Source organism: Rhinatrema bivittatum, chromosome 12, assembly GCF_901001135.1.
Source record: "Rhinatrema bivittatum chromosome 12, aRhiBiv1.1, whole genome shotgun sequence".
Classification (NCBI taxonomy): Eukaryota; Metazoa; Chordata; class Amphibia; order Gymnophiona; family Rhinatrematidae; genus Rhinatrema; species Rhinatrema bivittatum.
The window spans coordinates 4,418,967-4,441,529 of NC_042626.1; the positions used below are offsets into that span (position 1 = coordinate 4,418,967).

Here is a 22,563-nt window from a genome sequence, read left to right on the forward strand (position 1 = left end):
AATAAAATGCTAGGGTAGGGATTATTAGGAAAGGAATGGAGAATAAAACAGAGAATATCCTAACACCTCTGTATCACTGCATGGTGAGACCTCATCCTGAGTATTGTGTGCAGTTCTGGTCACCTCACCTCAAGAAAGATATAGCAGAATTAGAAAAGGTACAGAGAAGGGTGACCAAGATGATAAAGGAGATGGAACGATTCCCCTATGAGGAAAGGCTGAAGAGGTTAGGGCTGTTCAGCTTGGAGAAGAGACGGCTGAGGGGGATATGATAGAAGTCTTCAAAATCATGAAAGAACATGAACAAGTTATTATAAAACAGTTATTTACTTTCTCAGATAATAGAAGGGGCACTCCATGAAGTTAGCAAGTAGTTCATTTAAAACAAATTGAAGAAAATTCTTTTTCACTCAGCACATAGTTAAGCTCTGGAATTCATTGCCAGAGGACGTGGTTATGGCAGTTAGTGTAGCTGGGTTTAAAAAAGGTTTGGATAAGTTCCTAGAGGATAAATCCATAAACTGTTATGATGGTAATTAATAAGCAATAGTAGCTTGATATTTATTTAATATTTGGGTACTTGTCAGGTTCTTTTGGCCTGGTTTGGCCTCTGTTGGAAACAGGATGCTGGGCTTGATGGACCCTTGGTCTGACCCAACATGGCATTTTCTTATGTTCTTATGAGTACTGTGTGCAGTTCTGGTCACCTCAGCTCAAGAAAGATATAGCAGAATTAGAAAAGGTACAGAGAAGGGCGACCAAGATGATAAAGAGGATGGAACAGCTCCCCTATGAGGAAAGGCTGAAGAGGTTAGGACTCTTCAGCTTGGAGAAGAGACGGCTGAGGGGGGATATGATAGAGATCTATAAAATAATGAGTGGAGTGGAACGGGTAAGCATTAATCAGTTGTTTACTCTTTTGAAAAGCACAAAGACCAGGGAATACACAATGAAGTAACCAGGTGATACATTAAATGACTATTTTAAGTGATGATTTTTCTTCTGCTATTAGATAAGGGAGAAAGTGCATTGTTGGTGCTACTGATTTATTACTCCAGAATTAAAAGGGACTGTGTTGAGATAATTAACTAGTTTTCTACAGGATGGGAAGCAAATAGTATTTCAGGGAAAAATCTGAGATGTGAGGGTACTCCAGGGTATTCACTTTCTCCATTGCTTTTTAACATCTTCATGAGACAAATTGGGGATCCGATAGGTGGATTCAGCTTTTATCCATACATTTATGCTGATGACATATAGATTCTGGTGCCATTCACATTTGACCTGGATCAGTCAGTTCTTTGTATCAGGTACCTGAGCAGGTAAACGAGTAAGCTAATTTTAAACTCAGCAAAAAAAAGGAGATTTTGCAGTTGGGTGTGGGAGAAATCCCCCAGAGGATTACATCTTAATGGGATTGAGTTGATTGAGAAGGAGGAAGTGAGATCATTGGGGGTTTTGCTGGACCCCAGTTTGAATTTGGAAACTCATATTACACAAACGGTGCACAATGTTTATTTGAAAGTAAAACGGATTAGACAGCTAAGATTATATGTTAAAAATTGTTGCATTTGCTTTGGTGCTGTCACACATTGATTACTACAATGCTCTATATTGGGGGTTACCTATAAATGTAGATCACAACACGATTGCATAGTCACAGGGCCTTCTAGAAGGACCCCAGCCTTGCCTTTGCTGTTACAGCTACACTGGTTTCCTGGGCAAGCATGTTGTAAGGTTAAAGTACTTCGGCTTACTTTTAAGATAATGCAAGGTCTATGCTCACCTCATCTGAAAAGCAAATCACGGAGGTAAGAAGCAGGAAGGAATCTGCAATCAGCTTCAAAGCAATTTTTGAAGACTCTTGGGGTGAAGGCTTTTCACCATCAAAGCCTGTAAAATAGATCTTTTCCAGCCTCTGGCCTATTTGGCCTCAAGAATTGAAGGAAGAGTAGGATATATTGAAAGTGGCTTTTCTGATGCCTCATTAAATGCTATTTTAATTATTTTATTTTTTAAGAATCTTACTATTGTATTATGAGTTTGCTTGTTTTTGTTTTTAATTTGTGTTATGAAAAATGTTGCCAATCGCCTTGTGACATATCAGGAAGGTGATTAATAAATATTTTTTAAAATAATACATTTAAAATACAATATTTTTTTTTTACTAAATGCACAATTAAGCTCTGAAATTTGTTGCCAGAGGATGTGGTGAGAGCTATTAGGGTAGTTGCATTTAAAAAAGGTTTGGACAAATTCCCGGAGGAAAAGTCCATTAAGAATTATGAAGGTGGAGTTGCAGAAATCCACTGCTTATCCCCGAGTGTAAGCTTTTTGGGATCCTGCCACGTTCTTGTGACCTGGATTGGCCACTGTTGGAAACAGGATGCTTGACTTGATGGACCTTTGGTCTGATGCAGTATGGCAAGTCTTATGTACCAACACTCTTACAGACATACTATATAAGATTTCACACTTTTTTTTTTTACATATTTATATATATTTTTATGCTGTACAAAATATTTACCCTGCTAAATAAATATAAGCTGAACAAATTGCAAAAAGCACAGCGTTCAACATAAGGCATCAAATATAAACTTCCAGCCCAAAAATAACATTCACAAAAAGATTGCACAAATCATTCCAAGAAAATTTTTTAAAATACCCTTCTTTTCCCGGATAGAAAAAATTGTGACTGAGCCAGCAAAAGTTCCTCTTCAGGAATGCACAAGGCGGGGAGTGGATTCACTTCATTAAGGGCAGAAGTCCCTGTCTGCAGCCGCTCTCCTGCTGCTCCTTCATTTAATTCTGATTTTCCTAGCTCTAATCATTTAAACTGAAGCAGCCCCCTCTCCACAGCAAGGCTCTTCTGCCATGCTGTGGCTGCTAGGGAGAAGGCGTCCCCAATCTTCTGCGCTTGTGCCAGACATACTGCTATCTCGCCATCTTTCTCTCTCTCTAGCGGGGCAGGACATCTTCTCTGAATGACCATTGCTGGCCAGACTTCAGCTAGGCAGATTCCATGTCAGAAACAAGCAGCAGGAGGAGAGAGGAGAGTGAGTGCCAGGGGGAATGGGGCAGCCTGTCCTGCAGCAGGAGGAGAGAGGAGAGTGAGTGCCAGGGGGAATGGGGCAGCCTGTCCTGCAGCAGGAGGAGAGAGGAGAGTGAGTGCCAGGGGGAATGGGGCAGCCTGTCCTGCAGCAGGAGGAGGAGAGGAGACTGAGTGCCAGGGGGAATGGGGCAGCCTGTCCTGCAGCAGGAGGAGGAGAGGAGACTGAGTGCCAGGGGGAATGGGACAGCCTGTCCTGCAGCAGGAGGAGGAGAGGAGACTGAGTGCCAGGGGGAATGGGACAGCCTGTCCTGCAGGAGGAGGAGGAGAGGAGAGTGAGTGCCAGGGGGAATGGGACAGCCTGTCCTGCAGCAGGAGAGGAGATGATGAAACCACTGCAGGAATCCATCGCCACTTAAAGACCCCACATCTGGGTTGTCTCTTCTGTATAAGCCTGCTTTCCTGTGACGGAGGGCCAGCAAGAGCCTCTGGCTACCTCTAACACCACTGGCACCTCATTCTGCAGCCCGATTTATATTACCTCTCTCCCTGCGCTAAGGGCAACCAGACTGGCACAGAGGTGAAGGGCAGCAGTCCCCCATTCCCTACACAGAGCAATGTAGGCACCAGGTCACCAAACCCAAACCTTTTTATTTTACTGCTGCTTGAGGGAGGGGCTCAGTCCTGGGATAACAGAGGTGAGAGAATGGAAGAGAGAAGATGGAGGGAGAAAGTTGGAGAAGAGAACAGGATGGTAATAAGGGGCAGGAGAGATGGAAGAGGAAAGGCAGACTGAAAGAGGTAGAAAAACCTGACCCCTCCCTTCACGGTGAGTAGTTTGGACCTCCCTTTCTAGGGTGAGCCTGGATCTCAGTCTGGAATACAAAGCATTTTGAAAATCCTGGTATGAGGAGGATCTAGAAGTGTCACGTTTAGGGGGAAAGCAAACTGCCTTGGCGTATCTGGGAGGCCATCAGGAGTATCATTAATTGAAGGAAGGGGAGAGAGAGGACAAGCTCATGCAGCCCCCGGAGAAATAGCCCCAGGGTAGAAAATCCCTTGGTTTCTAAATGCTACAAAAGGATTGCGCCTCCTAAGAAGGCCATCTGATCCACCTAAAATGCAGACAGATGAGGCCATAGACTCCTCTGCATGTCTAGCGGGGAAGGCTGCCGCATGATTGACACTAGTGCACAGAGAAGACACCTACAAAAGAGGAAGGCTGTTCAGAGAAAGATCTCGCTACCTTGCTGCTTGTCAGTGAGCACGGAGGAGTCTCCCATGAGGGAAAGGGGCTGTGGATTGCAGCAGGGATGCAGGCAACTGCAGAGTCAGGACACTGAGCACTGTGCCATGTCACTTTTATCAAAAATTACTTTGGTTGCAAAGTAAATGGCCACCAGGCCAAAGCCAGCAGCAGAGACCATGTAGGAAGTGACTGACTGTGTAAACTGGACAATGGCGCCCATGAGGAGAGAAGGCACCACCTGAGAGAGGAGAAAGGCACTGTCCAAAATGGCAAGGTCCAGACAAATCCCCCGCCCTGGTGCTGGGAGCTTGGGCTCCGGCGCTCCTCCGGCTATCATCATGGAGACCTCGCAAGGGGAGCTCCTGCAGAGGGAGGGATCGGAGGCTGGCAGGGAGAAGAGGCCATTGGGGTAAGGTCCTTTCAGGTAGGGCTGCTTCGTCTCTTTCACCACTTCTTCCTCTTCCACTCCTTTGTATTTAGGTAAAAATATCTAAGAGAGAAAACAAAGTTCCCTGGAATGAAAAGTGAGGTCACAGCAAAGGAGCTGTAGAGCCTGCCAGGAAGTGCCTCACTCACAAGAGTTTCTTTTCAATTAAAAAGAAAATACACACAGAGAGCAAACAAAGAAGGCGGAAACTCACATAGGAACTTGAATCAAAAAGCAGAAAGGAATTAAACAGCCTTCATGCAAGATTTGCAGAATGCGAAGTGGTAAGGCAAGTCCCTGCAGCTCCAGTCTGCTGCTAATGAGCTCCCAGCTTTAAGTGGAGGCGGGGCCTAGTGGTTACTGCAAACCAGGGGTCAGCGCCTCGTGATCGTAGGTGTCACTTCCCCCTCCATTGCCTCGAGTACAAAGTTAGATTGAGGACCCTTTGGGTTACCTGCTTTGAAGTGGCTGAGCAGTCACAAAAGGCAGAATATCAGTCACCTGACATGAAGGAGGGCAAAGCAGTGGAAATAGTGCCGCCCCCCCCCCCCCCCCCCCGGGAGTGCAGGAGTGCGCATCCTCGTTAGGTGACACCCAGCCGCAACACAACACAGGAGCACTAATGCAGCAAAGCAGCGTCCAGCAGACCTCCCGATCTGGCCACGCTCTGTGCCCAGAGTGGGCACCCACAGGAGTTCCCTCTCCCAGTAGCAGCCCAAGCCATGCCAGCAGCACGACACTTACACGTCTCTGACTGGCTCAGTCCTGGCCCGGCACTTGCTGTGGTCCAGGCTCTACTGCCCTGCCCCTTTCACCTAGTCTTCTGAGGAGAGCGACAGGACAGAGGAAATAGGGAAAGATGCCAAGGAAAAGAGAAGAGAGAGTTACAAGCACAAGCAAGGTTACAGCATGGAAACTAGCTCAGCTGCAGATTCACAGTGTGTTTGCTCTTCATCTGATGCTGCATCAAACCTGTCGCCAATAACAGGCCTGGGCTGAAAAGACAGAATGGCAGGTGTGCTCCTGCCTGAGCCACGCGCACTCAGTCCTGTCATACCCGGCCAGGGTTGCCCCCCTGCCACCAACACACCAATTTCAGCAGCAGGGGGCCAGCCCTGGGCCTGGCCTTCACTAGTGCATCTAGGAAAGCCGAAGCCTAGGCCAGTTTGGTACTGGAACAGGCTGCTGAAACCATTCCTGTCCACAATCCCACTTAGGGGGGCAGATTCCTTTCATTTGAACTATTCACAGAAATGGAAAACTTTTTGATCGTTTTTCTGATCCGGGACATTTCCCTCACTTGGCAGTGTCTGGTGGCTTCTCTAGTGGGCTTACTAATTGAATCGTTACTGGTGGCACTGACCTATGCTCCCTTCTGTACTTCAGTAACGAGTGCTCTTGCTAACACACCCTAACCTGCTACCTGATTTCCACACCCTAACCTGCTAATGTCAAGTGCGACATCACAAGTCTGACAGATAAAGCAGCAGCATTAGGACAAGTTTTACATCGCTTAATAATCAGAATTAAATAAGGAGGTATTTCTTTCCTGGGACACATCAGCAGTTCAAAGCTTCACATGTAGTAACTCCCTATTAGGAATCTAAGTACATGTGGGGATGTTATCATGAGAAATTCCCTTCTCCCACAAGCAGGCATCGTACAGATCCATGAAACCAGCAGAGAGCGTGGTATCTGCTTCCGTATCGCCCTGGCATTCTTCCCAGGATAACTGAATTAATAAATAGGGAGCAGTTTCAGCACTGGTAAATCTCCCCAGAGACCTCCTGTCACGGACGAGTTTCAGGACCATCCTTGAGAAGGCTCCTAGAAGAGATACCTACCCCTCCCTCCAGGGAGCAGAGCTGGGGGCCCTGCTGCCACACTCTCACCTGTTTCTCATGGTGATACAAGGACGCCAGCGTATAGGGGAGGATCTGAAGCGTGGAGAACGTAACCCCCGTCAATGCTGCCGATGCAGTCACGATCACGATGCTATTAGAGAGGCACATGATGCAGGCTGCCAGGGGAAAGAGGCCCACGCTGGCGAGGTAAACAGCCCGAGTCCCGAACTCTGTCACCAGCCTGCCCATGATGGTGGAGAAGAGGATGGAGACCGTACACTGCAGAAAGAGGCCCAAACTGCCCATTCGGATGCCTGGAAGGAGAGAGAGCAAGCACACGAGAAGAGTCATGGGAGATGTGCTCAGTCTCACCCCTCACTACAGAGCTGGGCTAAGCTACAGGGACTTATGACTTAAGCAGCTCTCTCCCACTGCTGGCCCCAAGCACCATCAAGCTTGTAACCTCCTGCAGTGCCCCTACCTAACCTGCTCAAGGAGGACTGCACCCTGCGCCAACACTCAGAGCAAGGACTCCTGCTTCGCTGCAGCTGCCATGAAATGTCTCTCTGGCATCAGAGTGGTTTGCCTCCCTATGCTGCAACCATTCCCGCACCTCTTCCCCCTTGCCTCCCCCCCTCCCCCCCTCCTCCAGCCATTCCTGGTGCATTTATCTTATCCGCTCTCCTGCTTGAATGCAGGAATCCATGAGCTGAAAGTCCTTTCCAAGGGACAAGTTCATGTCGTCAGAGGTCAGCTGGGTTTCTTACCTTCGTCATACCGGCGCCTGGCCTCTGTCCCTGCCTTGGCCATGGGCACGCCCCGATACAGGCCCTCCCCAATGAAGTCTGTGTAAAACAGCAGGAACGTCATGAGTGCCATCCAGCTGCACAGCTTGGCCATGAAGAGGCGACGAATGGCCTGGGGCACACAGCAGCAGAGGCTGCGGAAGTGCGAGACCAGAGTGCACACATTCCTAAGTGCCAGCAGAAGGTGCCGGGCCCAGAAGAGCAGCAGGGAGAGGTGGCCAGGGAAGCAGCAGCTGACGGACAAGGGTCGGGGCAGATCCTTCATTGCTCGTTCGTCCCGGAGATCCATCGGTGGCACTACCACCTCTTCTCTCACAAATAGGGTGGCCAGCATGCAGCCTAGGAAAATGAGGACCAGCAGGCTGAAAAGGCACTCCTCCTGCCCACCAACATAAGCTGCTAAGAAGCTCTGCTTCCAGTTAATTGCTGGGAGCAGGTAGCCAATGCAGCCTCCCAAACTGACCATGAAGGAATAGATGGAGAAGGCCTGCCGGCAGTTGTCTGCATCCTGGAAGAGGTCAGAGAGCAGGGCCTCCAGGGGAGTAAAGCAGGCCTGCCCGCAGAAGTCCAGCATGCAGATTCCAAGGATAAGGAAGGCGATTTCCATGCTGGTGGAGCCACGGCTGAAGAATGCTGCCAGGCGGTTAGCGTGTGGGATTATGAGGAGGCCCAAGAGTACCCCAAGACACAGAAACCAGATGAAGGGCCGGCGGCGGCCATAGCTGCTTATCCAGTGGTCACTGGCAGAACCAATCAGTGGGACAAGGAAAAGAGCCAGGACAGGCCCAATACCTGAAGAGGAAAGAGAGAAGTAACTATCCTTAGATCTTAAAACTGGTGAACAGTTTTACATATCATGAGTGTCATCGGGTTTACAAATGCAAGGCTGAGGTCTAGGAAAGAGCAGGTACAAATCAGGCAGTGGCAGTGCCAGCTTCCCTCACACACACAGTACAGGTCAGATCACACAGTGGCAGTGCCAGCTTCCTTCACACACACAGTACAAATCAGGCAGTGGCAGTGCCAGCTTCCCTCACACACAGTACAGGTCAGGCAGCAGTGCCAGCTTCCCTCCCATACATGCCAGATCACACAGTGGCAGTGCCAGCTTCCTTCACACACACAGTACAAATCAGGCAGTGGCAGTGCCAGCTTCCCTCCCACATGCCAGATCACATAGTGGCAGTGCCAGCTTCCCTCACACACACAGTACAGGTCAGGCAGCAGTGCCAGCTTCCCTCCCACACATGCCAGATCACACAGCGGCAGTGCCAGCTTCCCTCACACACACAGTACAGGTCAGGCAGCAGCAGTGCCAGCTTCCCTCACACACACAGTACAGGTCAGGCAGCGGCAGTGCCAGCTTCCCTCCCACATGCCAGATCACATAGTGGCAGTGCCAGCTTCCCTCACACACACAGTACAGGTCAGGCAGCAGCAGTGCCAGCTTCCCTCCCACATGCCAGATCACATAGTGGCAGTGCCAGCTTCCCTCACACACAGTACAGGTCAGGCAGCAGTGCCAGCTTCCCTCCCATACATGCCAGATCACACAGTGGCAGTGCCAGCTTCCTTCACACACACAGTACAAATCAGGCAGTGGCAGTGCCAGCTTCCCTCCCACATGCCAGATCACATAGTGGCTGTGCCAGCTTCCCTCACACACACAGTACAGGTCAGGCAGCAGTGCCAGCTTCCCTCCCACACATGCCAGATCACACAGCGGCAGTGCCAGCTTCCCTCACACACACAGTACAAATCAGGCAGCGGCAGTGCCAGCTTCCCTCACACACACAGTACAGGTCAGGCAGCAGCAGTGCCAGCTTCCCTCACACACACAGTACAGGTCAGGCAGCGGCAGTGCCAGCTTCCCTCCCACATGCCAGATCACATAGTGGCAGTGCCAGCTTCCCTCACACACACAGTACAGGTCAGGCAGCAGCAGTGCCAGCTTCCCTCCCACATGCCAGATCACATAGTGGCAGTGCCAGCTTCCCTCACACACACAGTACAAATCAGGCAGTGGCAGTGCCAGCTTCCCTCACACACACAGTACAGGTCAGGCAGCAGTGCCAGCTTCCCTCACACACACACAGTACAGGTCAGGCAGCAGTGCCAGCTTCCCTCACACACATGCCAGATCACACAGTGGCAGTGTCAGCTTCCCTCACACACACAGTACAAATCAGGCAGCAGTGCCAGCTTCCCTCACACACATGCCAGATCACACAGTGGCAGTGTCAGCTTCCCTCACACACACTTCCAGGATTCTGTGCTCACATCCTATAAAAACTTAGAGAGAATAAACTCTGTACCTAAAACCATGGTCATGAAGGTTTCCTCCACACCGGCCTCCAGAAGGAAAGGAGGTACATAAGTGGTGCCTACAGCCAGGCAGACTTCCAGGCCACAGGTGAAAGAGTTCACCAGTAGCAGTTGGGCCCTGCGGCTCTGGAAGAGTAGATGCCCTGAGGCCTTCTGAGGCATGCTCTCCTCCTCCTCCGTCCTGTCACAGTGCCTGGTGATTCAAGGAAGCGGCACAGCCAGACCCTTGCGTCTCTGCTCGTCTGTCTTGTCCAACCCTAGGACAGTTCTGGCCATCTTGCCATCACCCTCTCTTCATGGCAGCACAGGAGGTTTCTCTTCTGTGCCCTCCTCCCTGGGGAGCTCCCATCATCCACACTTGGCACTATTCAGAACTCCAAGAGGACACTAGGAGCCACCTCTCGTGCCTTCATGCAACGATCTTCCAATCCCATATGCTGGAAGGAAAGAGGAAGTAAGAGCACATGAGTATTAGTGACAAAACATAGGCGAGACATTCAGACTAAGACAGGTCTCAGCTTCCTCTGGACAGAAGCCCAGTGCCTTTGGAGGACTCGCAGCCTTGTCTGCTGTGGAGTAATCTGGATTCTTTAATTGAATGGGCAACTTCTCCAGAGATGTAGCACACAGGAGCTGCCGATAGCCCTGGTGCCTTCTTCTGCTAAGAATCCAGTTTGCTCTGCAGTAAAGACACAAAGGCTCTGTTCCCAGGCCTGGAGCAGCTTCATAGCCCCGTGCACAGTTATTCCCATGGCTAGCACCTCTCACAGCCTGACTAGCCACATCTTGTTTCCTTTTGGCCAGCAGGAGGCTATGTCCGGTGCAATGATTCTGTGTTTCTCAGAGTGCGGAGGGCAGCCCCGCGGCCTCCACCTGCTCCAGTTCCCATTTCATTTGGAATCACATGGAGGCTATAGGTAAATCAGGGCCTGGGAGAGCCCTCTGCGAGAGGTTACTTGCAGGCCCAGGAGATGAGAACCGCTCCCTTATTCCACGTCCCCTGTGCTCAGGAGCTGTGGGACACTGAGCGTGAAGCTCTGAAGCTGCCCGGAAGTGTAGGTTCACTGGGACCCCCTCCAATCCAAGCCTTTCTTCCTTCTCCTTATTGACCTGCACTCATATGTTTGGCTGGTTGAACCCTTGCTCAGGAAGTAGGAAGGCTGCAAACGGAGAGCTGGGAGGGGGACTCCATCAGCCACATTCTTCAGGCATTGCTTAGTACAAAAATACCTGAGGCCTCAGGCCAGCAGAAGCTGCTTCTGTTTCTGCAATAAGGCAGGGAATGTGTGGCAGACAATTACTGACCTTTCGCTAAAATATTCCTGCCAATCCCCCACTTCTCCCTCAGGCCCGGACCTGCCCGTGACCCGTTCACCTCTGGGTGCTAGGAGGGTAGCACTATATTCCAGCACTTTCATTGCACTATCAGCGCTGGGAATGTCCGACATCGGCTTTCAGGGAGGAGGCTGCTTCGAGAGATTTTAGAACAGTAAAGCTGCCTGAAGAACAAACATTACTCATTCCAGCTTCCAGAGTGCAAGAGAAAGTGGCCTTGGCTTCAGACCAGCTCGTTATAAAGAGGGACCCGGCTCCCCAGAAGGCCTGCCAGGGACCAATCCAGAGATAGCAGAGTACTCCTGCTCCCCAGCTTCTCTGATCAAGCCATGAGCCAAATCCCAATGGATCACTGAGGACGCGTGAAGGCACCTGTCAAGAGAGGACGAGAAGAAAGACGACACAAACCTCAGCCCTGCCCCGGCACGGCTCTCTGGCTCCAAGACGACAAGAAAGCTAAGTCAGAAGAGCCTCCCAGGCACCAACCTGCTGAAGAGCTCCCACAGCCGAGGATTAGCACTCCCGACCCAAGCGAGCTCCCACAGCCGAGGATTAGCACTCCCGTCCCAAGCGAGCTCCCACAGCCGAGGATTAGCACTCCCGTTCCCAAGCGAGCTCCCACAGCCCAGGATTAGCACTCCCGTCCCAAGCGAGCTCCCACAGCCGAGGATTAGCACTCCCGTTCCCAAGTGAGCTCCCACAGCCGAGGATTAGCACTCCCGTCCCAAGCGAGCTCCCACAGCCGAGGATTAGCACTCCCGTCCCAAGCGAGCTCCCACAGCCGAGGATTAGCACTCCCGTCCCAAGCACAGCAGCAGCAGTTCACTCACTTTGCCAGCTGGAAGAGAGACATCCCACCTAGCTGGTACTGCCCCACTCTGTGATCTCTCTCACAGCCTGCCCGCCTCCTGCAAGGGCGGAGCCCACAAATACCTGCAGCTTTCACTATCCCCGCTCTCCATACCTGCATTGTTTGGGCAGGTACAACACTGCACAAGTCATACAGCAGCGCTGCACCCTACACAAACACAGCCGGGGCAGGAAGCGAGCAAGCGTCCCTGTCCCACCCTGCAGAACAGGCACAGCACAGGCAGCGACAGGGAACGCTTCCCCTCCCACCCTGCAGAACAGGCACAGCACAGGCAGGGACAGGGAACGCGTCCCCTCCCACCCTGCAGAACAGGCACAGCACAGGCAGCGACAGGGAATGCTTCCCCTCCCACCCTGCAGAACAGGCACAGCACAGGCAGGGACAGGGAACGCTTCCCCTCCCACCCTGCAGAACAGGCACAGCACAGGCAGCGACAGGGAATGCTTCCCCTCCCACCCTGCAGAACAGGCACAGCACAGGCAGGGACAGGGAACGCTTCCCCTCCCACCCTGCAGAACAGGCACAGCACAGGCAGGGACAGGGAACGCGTCCCCTCCCACCCTGCAGAACAGGCACAGCACAGGCAGCGACAGGGAACGCGTCCCCTCCCACCCTGCAGAACAGGCACAGCACAGGCAGGGACAGGGAACGCGTCCCCTCCCACCCTGCAGAACAGGCACAGCACAGGCAGCGACAGGGAACGCGTCCCCTCCCACCCTGCAGAACAGGCACAGCACAGGCAGCGACAGGGAACACTTCCCCTCCCACCCTGCAGGACAGGCACAGCACAGGCAGCGACAGGGAACGCGTCCCCTCCCACCCTGCAGGACAGGCACAGCACAGGCAGCGACAGGGAACGCTTCCCCTCTCACCCTGCAGGACAGGCACGAACAGGGAACGCGTCCCCTCCTCATCACTAGAGGACACACACACTCTTTCTGTCTGGGTTATCCCTGCTGAAGGCACCTTCACTGTTTCACTTTCTAATTTGTGGAACATTCGGGAGTTGCCTGCTTGGGTTATCTGTAAATAATTATAATCAGCATTTGTAGAAACCATTCCAGATGTATGAAGTGCTGCTCCTTGGTGCTTACAATCCAGTCATGATGGACTGACAAAACACACAGCAAAAGACTCATGTGCGGCTTTGAGATTGCAACAAAGCCATGACAGAGAAGGTTTCGCATGGGCCAAATTGAGGAGGCTATTTGACTTTTTCTTCCAGTATGATCTGGGGTTATTAATTTTCATGGAGGAAGAAATAAGATCAGGCAGGTAAGAGGTGCAGGCTTCAACGGTCGGCTTATAGATCACTTCCCTGGTCAGTTACATTTCCAGAAATCAGGCATTTGTCTTAGAAAAAGTAGAAGTTACTGGGCAGAGGTAGGTGGGAGATGAGGGGCAGGAAAGGGCCCTGTGATTGTGGCTCTTGAGTACCAAACACCCACCTGAATATTCATCATATGCAAATTTCTGTCATGCATATTCATGGCGGGATTTGTGAAAAGCCGGCCTGTTTGTGGCTCCTGAGGACCAGAGGAGGCCAGCCCTGCCCTCTGTGGACAAAGTGTTGCCTCCTGCTTTGAAGCTCACACATCGCAGTGCTATCCTAATACAATTTAAAAAAAGCTTTAAAAACCGAGCAGGAACCAGGAACAGCTAACAAAAGTTATCCGAGAGAGGCTGAAGGAATCACTATTTTGAAATCTGGGCTAAAAGGCTTTTGGCTAATTTGTTTCTCATTATTCTGACCAGCAGTTTTATTAATTAATTAAAGAGACCACCTCAAACTCAGTCCAAACAAGAACTTGGAGATGGCAAAACAGTCTGGGGACAGGTCTGCTCACGGGGAAGAGTGAGCGGTCTCGCTGCTGTGCTGGTTAGTGATCCCCGCCACGTTCTGCACTGGCTGCAGGTCACCAGCGGTTACTGGGACTAGTTTGCTCCCAGAAGTTCATTCGTTCAAGGTTTGCTCTAATGTGGAACTTGCACCGGATGTGTGGGGAAGAGACTGGCAGAAAACCGCTCTTGCGAGGAGATCTCAGAGCCCCAAAGTCACCCTGGCATGACCCCAGGGCACTGGGTATTTTTTTTTTCTATTTCTAGACTTCTGCTATTCCAGTTTTTACCATGGATGACCTCAAGGCAGATTTCAACAAATTTAATAAACAGACATTAACCATGTTCTCGTTATATAATTAGTTGGCTTCTCCACAATTTGTAAGGCAGCGTGCGGCTTATGGCCTTGATCAAGAAAGGTCAGTGGCATGGAGGGGTGCAGGGCAGACTGGCCGCAGAGGGGCTCGCTCTGGGGCAGGGCTGCAGCACCGTATGCATGCATGCATGGGTGGGAGGGGGGCAGTGCCAATGCCCAGGATTAAGTCCCGTTCTTTCACCGCAGCTCTGGCACCTGCAGACTCACTGCTGCAGCTCTACCACGCCAGGCGTTTCCTGGCTCCACTGAAATCCCCACAAGCAGACGGCTTCTAAACATAGGGCAGTGTGTCCCTAACCACCTTAAAAAGAAACAAAAAAATTATTTCTACAATGGTAACAGCTAGGAAAATGGCAAAACACTGGAATTTGTCCTTGTGGGGTGGTCACGTGAGCAGGCCTGCCCCTCACCCGCCCAGTGTCTGCTCACCATGCTGGAAACAGTCATCCCCCAGACAGGAGAGGTGGGGATGGGCAGCTCACAGCCTGGACCCTCTCTAGAGACTTGGGGAGGGCCTTAGTTATGAAAGCATCATTTAATCCCTCTAGCTCGGACTATGGGCCACATCTCAGGGCCCTGCTGAGACAGTCCCCAGCAAAGAAGAGACTGGACGAGCCGCAGGTCATCTCCTGCCTCCTAGACCTGCACAGTCCGGTTTTCTTTAAGGGGTGGGGAGTTCAGGCACAGCTGTGCCATCGGGGTCATGCATGCGGCAGAAGGTTCAAGGGGACTAGGAAAGGAGGAGAGAGAGTGCTCCCATCTGTTGAAGGAGGGTCCTAGAACAGCCCTGACTCGGAGCGGGTAAACCTGCCACCCCAGGCCAGGGCAGCCTTTGAATGCCGAAGGATTTAAAAGCCCCAAGAACTGTACAATAAATGACAGAAAAGCTGAAGTGCTGGGATACCTGAAATAATAATGAGAGCCATCAAGCCATCTCAGGTCAGAGCGCAAGACTGGACTCGGTGCCTCACTTCTAAACCTTACGTTCTGTAATGCTATTATATATAAAGGCACCATCAGCATACTCAGCACTGTACAAGGGGAGAACATGCTGCAGGTGATAAGAATAAGAGTGGGGTTCCCTTCCAGCCCTGGTAATTGCTGGGTGGATACAGAAATGCACATCAGGGCTGTTTTACTTATTGATAATAAAATCTGGATCCCGTGGGGAGGACCAGGAGGATCTTTTCTTAAGAACTGTCCCTGTTCGGAGGACCTCGGGAAAGGCTCCTTGCTGCTAAGCCGATCCATGGCAGAAGGCGGAAGTTGACTATAAATGAAAGAGTGATGACAAGGCTGACCCGTGTGCTAGTGCAGGAATGAAAGAAATGAAGGCTGACAAGCAGGAGGGAGGGGCCAGGAGCTGGGCGTGCTGAGCGCAGCAGAGACACACGAGGTGTGCAGGGGGAGCGGAGCATTTACCTGGAGGTGGAGGGCACACACACGAGGTGTGCAGGGGGAGCGGAGCGTTTACCTGGAGGTGGAGGGCACACACACGAGGTGTGCAGGGGGAGCGGAGCGTTTACCTGGAGGTGGAGGGCGCACACGAGGTGTGCAGGGGGAGCGGAGCGTTTACCTGGAGGTGGAGGGCGCACACCAGGTGTGCAGGGGGAGCGGAGCGTTTACCTGGAGGTGGAGGGCGCACACCAGGTGTGCAGGGGGAGCGGAGCGTTTACCTGGAGGTGGAGGGCGCACACGAGGTGTGCAGGGGGAGCGGAGCGTTTACCTGGAGGTGGAGGGCGCACACCAGGTGTGCAGGGGGAGCGGAGCGTTTACCTGGAGGTGGAGGGCGCACACGAGGTGTGCAGGGGGAGCGGAGCGTTTACCTGGAGGTGGAGGGCACACACCAGGTGTGCAGGGGGAGCGGAGCGTTTACCTGGAGGTGGAGGGCACACACCAGGTGTGCAGGGGGAGCGGAGCTTTAACCTGGAGGTGGAGGGCGCACACCAGGTGTGCAGGGGGAGCGGAGCGTTTACCTGGAGGTGGAGGGCACACACCAGGTGTGCAGGGGGAGCGGAGCTTTAACCTGGAGGTGGAGGGCGCACACCAGGTGTGCAGGGGGAGCGGAGCTTTAACCTGGAGGTGGAGGGCGCACACCAGGTGTGCAGGGGGAGCGGAGCATTTACCTGGAGGTGGAGGGCAAGGGCACAGGAGAGGCACAGGCTGACTTAGGGGGGCCCCAGAAGCACAAAATCTGAACAGTGCATCCCTCTCTCCAGGCCCCGGTTCTGGGGGGGTCACATTGCAATTCCAAGGCTGCTTTACCTTAATGTGTCAGTCCTGGGGGATAGGTGGGCTCTAGGGTCCCCTGGCCCTGTAACCTTTCCTTCTCTCTGGCGATTCAGGTAACCCAATGGACATTGCAAAAGATGTGGCATGTGAGGCGGAGCTGCTGGCCAGAGGCAGGGTGAAGGGATGGAGCTCTAGGGAAGGCTGTCATTGTGATAACTGGGCTGGGCCTATAAAGGGGGAAAACGCCTCAGACAGGAGCCCAATAGAGGAAACAGCCCTGCCCAGCCCTTCGGCTCCCTGCATGGGGATATGCTCACATGCACAGAGAAGAGGGGAGTTGCACATGGCTTCCTCAGATCCATATTCCCTAAGTATGCATCAGATCCCCAACTAATCTATTTTGCTCTCTCTTTCCCAAGTCTACTGGCTAAGAACTGGTTATGGACTTTCCTTCAGGAGCCTGCCCAGTCCTCTTTTGAACCTCACTATGTAACTTGCCTTCATCACATCCTCTGGCATCAGATTCCATAGCTCGACTGAGCGCTGAGTGAAAAAATACTTCCTACAATTTGTTTTAAATCTGCCGGCTGCCTCTTTCATGGAGCGTCCCCTAATCCTAGTGGTGTTTGAAAGAGCAAATAACTCTTCCCTATTTACCCGTTCCACCCCACTCATGATTTTATGAATCTCAATCTCTTTTCCAAGCTAAAGAGCCCAGGGCTGGGAGCTGTTCCATCCCCTCTACCATTTCCGTCATTGCCCTTCTCCATACCTTTTCTACGTCCACTATTGTCTTTTTTGCGATGGTGGACACAGAAAATGTATAGAGAAGGGCAACAAAAATGATAAAAGGGAATGCAAAAGCTCCCTTACAGATCTGCACCTTTAAATCACTATTTTTCTTGTACCATATTCTGCCTGCACTAAAGTTTGGCTTTTATTAAGAATCCAGGATTTGAGGCTTTAGAGATACATTTGCGCCTTTCAAGGGGTTTCTTTCTGTCACCAGAGTACCACATGCCCTGCTCCTTGCTCCATTGGACAAGGCCTGCACTATTTTATTGCTTAATTTGTATATTGTTTAGGTTAGAAGGCACACACCTTTCACCAGTGCCTCTTCCTAGAAGCCTTCAGAGCTGCCCATGCTGTACACCTATCGATGCAGCTCCCTGATTTATGGAGGCACTGCAAAACACTGCACGGAACGGTAGTAGCCACAGAGGCATTCACGGAGCGGGATGCCAGTGGCCAGTGGTTGGTGTTCCACCTTCACGGAGCGGAAGGATGGAGGGCTGCCATCTCCCAATTAAAAAAAGAAAAACAAACAAACAAAAAAAAAAACAGGGATGGGTTCATGGGCTATAGGTATTACCAGTTATTAGGCTTATTCAATTACCAATTGTTAGGCTTTTCAATATTTGATGATAGTTAATGTGACTTTCAAGGCATACTTCACTTTCAATGCATATCCAGCATAGCTCCCTGCTTCAACGGCAGGGGAGAAGAAAAACTAATACTTCACGCATATCTCTGCTTCAACGGCAGAGAGCTATGCTGCCACTTACCCAACTAATCAAACTTAACATTTCACTTGGAAGCAGCTCCATCAGTGCTCTCTACATTAATAGGGGGGGTGAAAGGGAAATAGAACCTAAGGTTACTAAGAGCCAAGAGAAACAGATAAGTATGAGAAAAAAGAAGTGTGAAGCTTGCTGGGCAGACTGGATGGACCGATTGGTCTTCTTCTGCCGTCATTTCTATGTTTCTTTCACCTGCTTAGAAAGTAGGAGCCGAAACCAGGACTGCACAGTCAGCATGGCTGGGCACCTTGCTGGCACTGCAGGAAGGGGCGAGGCAGCACAGAGTTATCCCCACTCTGTATGCAGAGGCTCAAAGTTCACCTGCCATACAAAGCAAACAGGCGGCTCCCACTGAGCAGGAATCGGGCTGAATCCTCCTGCAACGAGAGCTACCAGTACAGTTTATCCAGTGCAAAACTGGAACAGCAAGCCTTCCTGCCTAGGTTTGCAGAGTAAGCTGTGCTCACTCATCAGGAGCCCCCAGGCCATAGCACGAGCAGCTACCAAGGTCATATTTAATGGTGCTAAGTCTTACAAAAAAAAAAGCAATTTCCCAGCTGCACTTGCTTTCATAAGCAACAAGGAACTTCATGCCCTGTCGTGCTTCCAGCGGGGAAGGCCCAGTTAATGTTTCCCTAATGGAGACACAAACAGTGGTCTGGGGCCACCTGATCCGCTTCATCCCACTCAAGGTTAGGCCTAGCATAAAGCCCTGCTGATTGAGAAGCCGAGAGAGGGGACGCTAGGATAATTCCTATTATTATGACAGCCACAGCTTCCACCTTTCTGGCACAATCCAGACGAGCGAGGGGCCGCCCTCCCAGCCCTAGTCTTTCTTTTACTGTACGCAGTAAACCAAAATATTTAAATTAGGGCCCGCGGTAAAAAGAGGCACTAGGGACACTAGCGCGTCCCTAGCGCCTCTTTTTGGACAGGAGCGGCGGCTGTCAGTGGCGTCGGTTCTCAAGCCCGCTGACAGCCACAGGTTCGGAAACCGGACGCCGGCAAAACTGAGCGTCCGGTTTTCGACCCGACTTCCGGGACCTCCAACTTAGTATCGTTATGATATTAAGTCGGAGGGTGCACAGAAAAGCATTTTTTTCTGATTTTCTGAACACTTTCCCAGTGCCCGGAGAAATTAGCGCCGACCTTTGGGTAGGCGCTAATTTCTGAAAGCAAAATGTGCGGCTTGGCTGCACATTTTACTTAACTGAATTGTGCAGGAATAACTAATAGGGTCATCAACCTGCATTTGCATATTGCGGGTGCTATTAGGTTCGGGGGGGTTGGACGTGCGTTTTGGACCTGCTATTACCTCTTACTGAATAGGGGGTAAAGCTAGCGCGTCCAAACGCTGGCTAACAGCGCGCTCCATCGGAGCGCACTGCACTGTATGGGCCTGACACTGGGTAAACAATACAAAGTTTTGCAAACAGGAACCAAATGTGGTTTGCAAATCCAATGCTAGCCAGTGCCAGACGGGTGGGGATGAGACAATGACAGCAGCTGCTGAAGGCAGGATCCTTCCTCCTCTGTGTAAGAGCAGCACAAGATTAAAGGGCTCCTGGTGCCAGACTTTACAAGCTCCCCACACTCAGCCCTGTCAGGTTTCATCTGACCTGCCCAACAGCTTCTAAAGGAGAGGAGCAATGTACTAAGTCAGAGCTTCCCAAACCTGTCCTGGGTTTTCAGGATATCCACAAGGAATATGCATAAGACACATTTGCATATCATGGAGCCTCGCTATATGCAAATTTAACTCATGCATATTCCTTGTGGAAATCCTGAAAACCCGACTGGCTGTGAGGTCCCCAGGACAGGTTTCTAATTATGCCCCAAAGAAGCAGAATCTGATGATGGCTGATAGGAGCCGGAATGTGGAACAGAAAGCGCGTAAAAACGCAAGGAGGAGCGAAAAGGCCCAGAAACAGCTGACTTACGTAGTCTTTGCTGGACAGAAAAAAGTAGTACTTGAAACCGACCATAATAAGCATCAAGCTAAGTAATGATTAAGTCTGAGTCACAGCTCCCCCTTTCCGGTAAACTGGGAATAGAGGAAAAAATATTCCGGAAAAATAGGGTTTTAAATAGTCTGCACGGAGCATCTGTGTCCACAGAGAAACGCTCCAAGGCAAAGTCACAAGGAAACAACTGCACAAAGGGCTGAGAGCAAGAAAAGGGAATCCTAACGTGCAAAGAGAGGAACCACCTCCAAGGGCAGGAGACTGAACTCCAGGACAGAGTCATACATACCCTCCGAGCCCCCGAGGGGTCGGGAGAATCAACTCCAGAACAGACTCATAACCCCCCCAAGGGGTCGGGAGAATCAACTCCAGAACAGACTCATAAACCCCCCAAGGGGTCGGGAGAATCAACTCCAGAACAGACTCATAACCCCCCCCAAGGGGTCGGGAGAATCAACTCCAGAACAGAGTCATAAACCCCCCCCAAGGGGTCGGGAGAATCAACTCCAGAACAGAGTCATAAACCCCCCCAAGGGGTCGGGAGAATCAACTCCAGAACAGACTCATAAACCCCCCAAGGGGTCGGGAGAATCAACTCCAGAACAGACTCATAACCCCCCCCCAAGGGGTCGGGAGAATCAACTCCAGAACAGAGTCATAAACCCCCCCCAAGGGGTCGGGAGAATCAACTCCAGAACAGAGTCATAAACCCCCCCAAGGGGTCGGGAGAATCAACTCCAGAACAGAGTCATAAACCCCCCCCCAAGGGGTCGGGAGAATCAACTCCAGAACAGACTCATAAACCCCCCCAAGGGGTCGGGAGAATCAACTCCAGAACAGACTCATAAGCCCCCCAAGGGGTCGGGAGAATCAACTCCAGAACAGACTCATAAGCCCCCCAAGGGGTCGGGAGAATCAACTCCAGAACAGTCATAAACCCCCCCAAGGGGTCGGGAGAATCAACTCCAGAACAGATTCATAACTCCCCCCAAGGGGTCGGGAGAATCAACTCCAGAACAGAGTCATAAACCCCCCCAAGGGGTCGGGAGAATCAACTCCAGAACAGACTCATAAGCCCCCCCAAGGGGTCGGGAGAATCAACTCCAGAACAGATTCATAACTCCCCCCAAGGGGTCGGGAGAATCAACTCCAGAGCAGATTCATAAGCCCCCCCAAGGGGTCGGGAGAATCAACTCCAGAACAGACTCATAAGCCCCCCCAAGGGGTCGGGAGAATCAACTCCAGAACAGACTCATAAGCCCCCCCAAGGGGTCGGGAGAATCAACTCCAGAACAGATTCATAAGCCCCCCCAAGGGGTCGGGAGAATCAACTCCAGAACAGATTCATAACTCCCCCCAAGGGGTCGGGAGAATTAACTCCAGAACAGACTCATAAGCCCCCCCAAGGGGTCGGGAGAATCAACTCCAGAACAGACTCATAAGCCCCCCCAAGGGGTCGGGAGAATCAACTCCAGAGCAGACTCATAACCCCCCCAAGGACAGGAAAGTAAACTCCAAAAGGAGCCGGCTAACCCCAACCCCCCGAGGCGATCTCTTACCGGGGCTGAGGAGGGGACCCTGCCGGGCGGCTCTCCGCTCCCGCCGCGCTGCTGCAGCCTTTTAAATCGCCGAGGAAATGTGCCCTGCGCATGCGCACTGACAGCTGCCGCGACTCAGCCCGACCTGGCAGAGGATCGAGTGCCCTGCGACCGAAGCCGTTGCTGGGCGGAAGCTGACGCAGTGCCGAGAGCGCTGCTGTGCGAGTACATTTGGCAGCTGCAGCTGCTCGGTTAAGCCCGGTCCTTACCCAGTACCGAACCTGAGGACTTGCCCCGAGCTCGCTTCGGAAAGGCCACTCATTACTACCGCTAGGACAATTGTCCGAGAAGAGCTGCCCTCCTCCAGCTTTCTAGCTCCACAGCATGAAAACGTCCCTGCTTCAGCTGTCATAGTGCATGCAGCACCCCTTCCTCCAGCCAAGCTGTCACACACATTGCAATGCACCCTACTGAAGAGCCTCACCTTTTCTATGCTCTCTTTCTTCATCTCAATCTGCTCTCCCCACCGGTTCCTCTCTTAATCCAATCCTGTTCCCAGCAATCTCCCTCAATCCATCCACCAGGCTCTCTCTCTCTCAATCCCCCAACTTCCTATTCCTATCAGTTGTTCAGCTCCCCCCCCCCCCCCCCCCAAAACATCGCTCTTAGTCCCTCTACCCTGTGCACCCAAGTCTTTCCGTCTTCCCACCCTGCTCCTAGCGCTCTCCTGGCCTTCCCCCAGGGGTACTCAAAGCCACTGTGTGCACATCTAGTATCTCATCCCCCAAAAGGCAGACCTGCTTATGGCGCTCGAGGACTACATGTGGCACCCAGCGCTGGTATAACACATCCTGTACCACAAGACTGAGGAACGTTTGAAAAACAGAGCACACAGCCTTCAGCTAAAGAAAGAAAAGGAAGAGTCAGCTGGAGGGCCTTCAGTACCACGACATGCGCAGCGCTGTACAAACCTACAAAGAGACAGTCCCTGCTCAATAGAGCTTACAATCTGATAAGACAAACATACAGGACAAGAGACCTGGTTAAAAGAAAAGAGTTAGTCAAGACTAAAAGCAATCAGGCATAAGATTTAAAAGCTGCTTCCAAAATGTGGGGCTTTAGAGGGGA

The 22,563-nt window shown here is 51.6% G+C and overlaps 1 protein-coding gene across 2 annotated transcripts; it reads right to left on the reverse strand.

Annotated features, from left to right (window-relative positions):
- Positions 1 to 2,606: 2,606 nt before the first annotated feature.
- Positions 2,607 to 21,662, reverse strand: SLC45A3 (solute carrier family 45 member 3). 2 transcript variants are annotated; one of them, XM_029572908.1, is made up of 5 exons: positions 21,457 to 21,662; positions 9,691 to 10,137; positions 7,337 to 8,167; positions 6,618 to 6,883; positions 2,607 to 4,788 (listed from the first exon to the last, which is right to left on the reverse strand). In XM_029572908.1, exons 2-5 carry the CDS (start codon positions 9,860 to 9,862, stop codon positions 4,381 to 4,383), a joined length of 1,677 nt encoding a protein of 558 aa, XP_029428768.1. In that variant the 5' UTR covers positions 9,863 to 10,137; positions 21,457 to 21,662; the 3' UTR covers positions 2,607 to 4,380. The 2 variants fall into 2 exon arrangements, with proteins under 2 accessions (XP_029428768.1, XP_029428769.1); XM_029572909.1 differs by lacking the exon at positions 21,457 to 21,662 and adding an exon at positions 11,444 to 12,117.
- Positions 21,663 to 22,563: the final 901 nt, after the last annotated feature.

Excerpts from the sequence above, each read along its gene's own strand:
- SLC45A3 (XM_029572908.1), bottom strand. The coding sequence starts at position 9,862 with ATGCCTCAGAAGGCCTCAGGGCATCTACTCTTCCAGAGCCGCAGGGCC. Across the intron at positions 8,168-9,690 it reads CTTCATGACCATGGTTTTAG|GTATTGGGCCTGTCCTGGCT; the intron begins GTACAGAGTTTA and ends TTTCCTCTTCAG. Across the intron at positions 4,789-6,617 it reads TGTATCACCATGAGAAACAG|ATATTTTTACCTAAATACAA; the intron begins GTGAGAGTGTGG and ends TTTCTCTCTTAG.